The sequence below is a fragment of the Pygocentrus nattereri genome, chromosome 27, assembly GCF_015220715.1.
Source record: "Pygocentrus nattereri isolate fPygNat1 chromosome 27, fPygNat1.pri, whole genome shotgun sequence".
Taxonomy (NCBI): Eukaryota; Metazoa; Chordata; class Actinopteri; order Characiformes; family Serrasalmidae; genus Pygocentrus; species Pygocentrus nattereri.
This window is the reverse complement of record NC_051237.1, coordinates 18,506,175-18,512,782: the sequence shown is the minus strand read 5'-3', so window position 1 is coordinate 18,512,782 and position 6,608 is coordinate 18,506,175. Positions and strand designations below refer to the sequence as shown.

The 6,608-nt window shown below is 42.7% G+C and overlaps 1 protein-coding gene across 6 annotated transcripts; it reads right to left on the bottom strand.

Moving 5' to 3' along the window:
- Positions 1-610: 610 nt before the first annotated feature.
- aste1b (asteroid homolog 1b) lies at positions 611-5,993 on the bottom strand. Of its 6 annotated transcripts, none has more exons than XM_017693826.2 (5): positions 5,866-5,993; positions 3,737-5,120; positions 3,128-3,341; positions 2,702-2,894; positions 611-2,001 (listed from the first exon to the last, which is right to left on the bottom strand). In XM_017693826.2, exons 1-5 carry the CDS (start codon positions 5,919-5,921, stop codon positions 1,674-1,676), a joined length of 2,175 nt encoding a protein of 724 aa, XP_017549315.1. In that variant the 5' UTR covers positions 5,922-5,993; the 3' UTR covers positions 611-1,673. The 6 variants fall into 6 exon arrangements, with proteins under 6 accessions (XP_017549315.1, XP_017549317.1, XP_037391378.1 ...); XM_017693828.2 differs by having other exon boundaries at positions 5,667-5,985; XM_037535481.1 differs by having other exon boundaries at positions 5,740-5,960.
- Positions 5,994-6,608: the final 615 nt, after the last annotated feature.

Below are 6,608 nucleotides of genomic sequence, written 5' to 3'. Positions count from 1 at the left end.
TGTTCTCATGGCACATTTCTCAAAAGTGATGGGTCACATTAGCTCGTGTCACAGTATCTACCACAATTAATGAAAATTACAAACATGTAAGTTGTAGATACCAGCATCACACAGCGACGGTATAAAAATAGTGTAAATCATCATTTCCTCATCCTTTTAAAACTGCTTGATGGTGAGATAAGCAAACAAGTTCATCATACAATTCTGAATAAAAAAAAAAAAAGTGTATAAAAGTTGAGTCATAACTGGATCATCTCAGGCATGATGCAGCAGCTCTTCAGCATTAGTGCAAGCCAAGCTCTCTGGTAGAGCTGTTTGAAATTAGCTGCCATAAAATTAGAGTTTGCTTGAAATAATTACGGCTTTATAAAAGGCACATTGCATGTGAGAACAGAGCAAAAGCATTTGTTTCTAACCTAACCCAATTATCCATCTACCCATTTTCTAAGCCGCTTCTCCGTCAGGCTCGCCGGGGGGGGGGTGTGCGGGAGCCTATCCCAGCGGTCATCAGGCAGAAGGCAGGATACACCCTGGACAGGTTGCCAGGGCACAGACAGTCACACACCTAGGGGCAATTTAGCATGTCCAATTGGCCTGACTGCATGCCTTAGGACTGTGGGAGGAAACTGGAGAACCCAGAGGAAACCCACGCAGACACGGGGAGAACATGCAGAGAGGACCCTGGTCACCCGGCCGGGGAATCGAACCCAGGCCCTCCTCGCTGTGAGGCGACAGCTCTAACCACCGCAAAACCCCCTAACCCAATTAAGTTTAAAATAATAGGCACATGGACCAAAGACAGACATTTCCTTGATATGACAAGTCGCAGACTTAACTAAAACTGGAAATCATTTTGGTCCCGTCAGGTCCCTCTTTAAACGGTTCTTTCCTCATTTGTTTCTGCTTCTCTCATTGGCTTCGTCCTGAAAGTCCCACTTTCAGATGATTAAAAGGGAGACTTAGAGAAAGATGTTCACTTTCAAATCATTCTCTCATAATCTGATTCAAGAACAGACCTGTCCATGCTGCTATATTTTTGCTGAGTACAGCTTTAAATCATTAAAACAGAACACCCCTGTAGGTGGAGGAGAGCACTCACATTAATATAAATATAGGAAAACTTTTTTCAGCCATGCCAATGATAAAAATATGATAAAAGTCTTGCATTTCAAGGGATGGTTTGAGTATTAAGAACTTTATAGATCTTTTATTACAGCTAATATCACTGCTGTTGGGGGACAAAGTAACTTTACTGTGAGTTAATAAAATTTTATTCTACATCATTTGACACTTTGGACCATTTCTGTTGGTCTGTTTATCATGAAATTGACAGTGTAAATGACAGCTGCCTTGTTTTATTCTAACCATGATGATACACTGTCACTCACTGACACTAATCTTTTTCAAAGCTCTTGTTTTTTGTTTAAAGTCTTCCTTAAAAAGCATAATGGTACTTTGACATTGATACGTCAAGCAACGTCTGTAGAGGTTGTAGGTGTAATCTTGACTATATGCTGGATTATATATGAGTACCTTCTGAGCATTTAACAAGGTCATTTCATATCTCAGGGGCATGAAGGGAATGTTAACTGGTCAGTGAAGTCAGAGAATTGTTTGAAAATGCACCTCTTCTGATGAACCTCGCTTGCAACAATTTTTTTCCTCTCACTTCTTTAGTCTTCATCCAAGTCATCCTCAACGGTTAGCATACCAAACCTGTTATCCAAACCAGTGGCACGAGACATTCCCCCTCTGCCTCTGTTACCCCTACCACCACCTCCCTGTCCCCTTTTACCACGTCCCTTTCCCTTGCTACTGCCTGCTGTTGGTAAAGGTGCCGAGCGAGGAGAAGCATGGCCCTGGCCAGAAATGCCCATTACTGCACCAAATAGGATGGAGTAGAGCTGGACAGCAGCAGGAGCAGCCGCCAGCAAAGTTTCAGCTGAGAGACCTCCTCTAAGTGCAGCTTCCAAACCATGCAACAGAGTGCCACTGAACAGCCTGAGAAAGAGAAGAGAGAGAGAGAGAGACAGAGAGAGACAGAGAGAACAGATTAGCATTCATACTTTGCATTTTTTTTATTTATAATATTTTTTTTTAGTGGTGGGGGTAAAAGGGGAATAAAATTAGCAGAGGTAGAGATGGCCTACAGTCTGTAATTATAGAACTATAAAGTGCACCTATATGGTAAGTGGAGATGAAACAGACAGTGAGTCTAATTTGGGAGGTGTCCCTAATAGTTTTCAGTGAATGTATATCGTCTGTTACGCCACCAATACATATGCACTCATGTCCTTATCATAATGTTTATACACCAGAGAAGTAGCCTGAATGTATTTCATTAAACTGTAGCCCCATATCCATACATGACAAAGATGAAACATTGTTTTTTTTTTATATATATATATATATATATATATATATATATATATATATATATATATATATATATATATATATATATATATATATATATATATATATACACACACACACACATATATACACACATACATATACACACACACACATACTTACATTGACATGGCTTAAATCTCAATTCATGGCTTAATTATCTATACAAAGCAAGAGAGCACACTCAAATATCTCTGCTAAAACAGTAACAGTATAAATCTAAATTTGACAAGCTAGTTTTAATGCATAGTATGTTAGTTGTTAAGAAATTAGGACTATACAGTACCAGGCACTGTGAGGCTCAGAAAGTGGGAAGCACAAAAGCTGGTTCAAATAAATTCCTGACAACATACAAGATTGCCACTGGCAGAGAGAGTGAGCCACACCCAGGTCTAGACTCCTCTTTTGACCAGAGTTCAATCTCAGTTGGCTCAATTGCTCACAGACAAAGGCAGTACCAGCACTGGAGCACAGTGGATCTGTAAGTATAAGAACAGCAGACGTAAGGAGTGAGTAAAACTGCACAGCCACCAAAGTCTGTAATATGTGGGTGTTTTGACAAGTTCATTCACAATGTAAATTATTTTGTTCAAAATAATGCAGGTCAAACCACGTTAAATCCAGGCTTCGCAGTTTTTAATATATCGCAAAGCACTTCACAACTGAGATATGTAGCAATACAATACAACTTATCACATAGTACAGCTCTTACCTCCAGCCATAGCCCTGCGTCGACAGAGCTCCCCATACACCAGCCCTAGCAGCAGGCCTTTAAGCAGTGAGGGGCTTGGCTTTGGTTTGGAAGAGTTCATCCAGAAATACGTCACACACACAGGCAGACACAGGTGTGGTGGTAAGGACTGCAGCACATACTCCATCACCCCGAGAGTTGATAACAGCACCTTGAGTCTGACTGGTACTGCTACCTGATTGATAATGTGAAGATTATTGCAGGAGATACAGCAGATGTCATACACTAAAGGCTAATACAAACTAGGGCTGTCACAATTACTTGAACATAATTACTTGAATCTGCAATAATTAGCTGGCACAGCCTCAAGGACAAACCCATTCATATGCTACAGTGTTTAGTGTCTTTTTAGTAGCTTCTGAGTTTCTTTATTTTTTCCCAACAAAGTATTTTGGAATCTTTGAAAGATTAGTTTATTGACCAGTTAAGTCCATTTTTACTGACTGGCATTTTTTTTAAAAACTGAAATTGTCGAAATGTTACTTGATTACAAATATTTGGTAACATACTTGAAAATATGTTGCTTTTTTATTAAATATCCACAGTGTAACTGTTGCAATCTGAGCTTACCTTGTCTAAAGTATCCCATTTCAGTTTTGGCTGAGTGCAGGGTAGCTGAGCCTCTACTGGAGTTTTCTTCAGATTAAGGTCAAGCCTGTCATATTCCTCGACAAAACAAAAGGAACTGGAACCTGGTGATCCTCCGCTCTGACCTACTGTCCCCTTGCCACCTCTTCCTCTACCCCTCTGCCCCTGTCCAGCATTAGCCTGCACTGCCCTTTCAACTAAGAGTAAGCCATAAATGGCCTTGCGAATGCGCAGTGAAGCTTCATGGCTACTAGGCAGACGACTGTTCTCCACCTGAGCTATCAGAAGAGCTCTCTGGAGAACTAGCACATCTAGTACCAAAGGGGGCAGACTGCCTGAGGCGACCCCCCTCAAAAGCCACTCTGGCTGGGACACCAGTGCTGCTGGGAGCACCTGGATATCCAGCAGTGCTGGTTGACTACTTGAGAAGAACTGGGCCAGGCTGCTGTTAGGAGGGAGCTGATAGTCTTGTATCCTCGCTGAAAGCTGTGTTCGCAGGTTGCCTTTCCGTTGCCCACCCAGGATCTCCAGAACTTCTTCTAGAGCATCTCCAGGTCTAGCAAACTGAGACAGCCAGAGCAGCAGACCCTCAATCCGAGGGTTAGAATGTCTTCCCCTCCCTTTTGGCACGCTCTGTAACTCCACCCGGCTAAAGAACATTTCCGTAGTCTTTGCAAGTGTGTAGTCGTTTCCAGTGATGACAGCAAACAGAGGCAGCAGCTGCTTGTTCATGTGGTTGAAGTGTGAGCAAAAGCGGTTAACAGTGAATTGACGGGCAGGGATGTAACGTTCCGGGCCCTTTCCGCAGATGTTTTCCCACTCAAACAATGCAAAAGGCAAGTAGCCACCATGCAAATCGAAGATATAGAAGTCGCTGTCATTGGTCAGCACTGGACATCCCCACTGATGAGCCAGAGAGGCGATCTCGAAATCAGCTTCAGAAATACACTGCACCAAGGGAATGCCCAGATCACAGAGGACCTGTCTGAAGACTTCACGTGACAGCAGGGGCAGGATGCAGGCATGCGACCCTCGAGAGAGAGAATGAGCATCGCGGATCTTGCTCTCGGCTCTTTCACGTAGAGTTCTGAACTTCTTGTCTGTCTGGTCCATCCCACCATCTAAAACTACGAACGGGCGAACATTGCATTCTGAAAGCGCAGCAAAAAAACGCCGCACAAGAGCAGCAAAGAAGTCATAGTCTCCACCTCTCACCTGGTCCAAACCAGAGCTGAAGTATAATCGGAAGTACAGACTGCAGCCGTCGATAACAAGGTGAGTGTTTTTTAGCTTCAGGTCAGTGAAGAACTGCCGATTTCCTTCCACATAACTTGCCAGGCCGTGTACCCCCATAGTGCACAGTGTACTAAGAAGGGAAAAACACATACTGGTCAGAACAGTTCGACAGCAAACCACAGCTGAGTACAACTCAATGAAAATGGTCAGTATCTTTTTTTTGTTTTTTCGCAATACCTATTCTTTATATCTCTGCAGAATGTACATGAACAGTAATGCTACTACAAACTGCCAGCGACATTAAAAAAGCTGAAGTACGTCCACCTTTAGTAGTTTAAGCTTCGATTCAAAATACAGATGGAAATATCAGTTTCTAGTGTTATTACTTCACTGTTAGAGTTAAATATATTACCTTGCTGGCTTCACGGCAAAGCTAGGACTCGTATTCAGCTCTACAGGAGGACTAGGACTTGTTAGCTCCATTCAGCGCTAGCTAACCACCTTAGCTTCTCAAAACAAACGAAACTCGTCGGTAGCTAAAGGTTAAATGTATTCCTAAACTAGTGGATATAAAAATCCTCGTTAAATGCCCAACCTTTAGTAGACTGCTGCGAGTAGGTTAGTTTCCAGCATGTAATAAACAGTCTGCCTCGAAATGTAAATAACGGCAACTTACGCATTAGCACGACTAGCCTGCTAGCTATCCACCCTCAGAGGTTTAAACGCTCGGCTCCGCTGCGTAACGTTACCTTCGACATCACTGATGCATTTCTAACATTTCAAACGTCTCTACAGATGCGATTCTCTCTCACTGATTAATAAGAGGTTAATTTTTAGTGAGCATTTTCGCTGTTGTGCTTGTTTCCTGCACTCACTCTGTCGCTGGAGTGTCAGAGGCTGAAGGCAAACCGCCCAGCTGCTTCAGCGACATCTGCAGGCCTCAGTCCGCCTGGACCCAGCAGAACGGCCTGGACCCAGCAGAACGGCCTGGACAAGCTTCAAGATGAATGTCACTGATTTTTCAAATCTGAAGAGAATCGCTCATAGCAGTACATACATTTAGTTTATTTACTACCCAAAACAACCAGTGAAACTACGTCTGAGTTCGTATGTAATGTAGGTAATCGTAAATATTAGGACCAGGATGCACCTCTCCAAGGACGTATTGGTCAAAACCTTATCGCAAAACAGTCTCAAACAGTGTATCTGTTACAGCTTCGTGCAACTGCGTTCAGTGAGCCGGCTATTAAAAGCATTCAAATCTTAAGACGTCTGGTTCCTATCAGCGCCACTGTGAACAATCCTGAATTTAGAATAGAGCAGTTCGCATCAGAGCGCTCTGAACGATGCTGTAACACACAGTCCCTAAATGTAAGAACACTTATTCTGCGAGAACTGATATTTGATGTATTGTCCTCGCTCACAACTTGGAATTCTTAGGCACCTTCTGTACACCCCTTGAAGTGACAGCTGTCTTTCCAAAAGAGAGAAGAGTATTTTTGTTAAGTTTTGTGACCTATTAAGTTAAGTGCTACTTTTTTAATCCCACAACCAGGAAAATTCCACCTCTGCATTTAACCCATCTGTGAAGTGAAACACCGCATACACACTAGTGAAC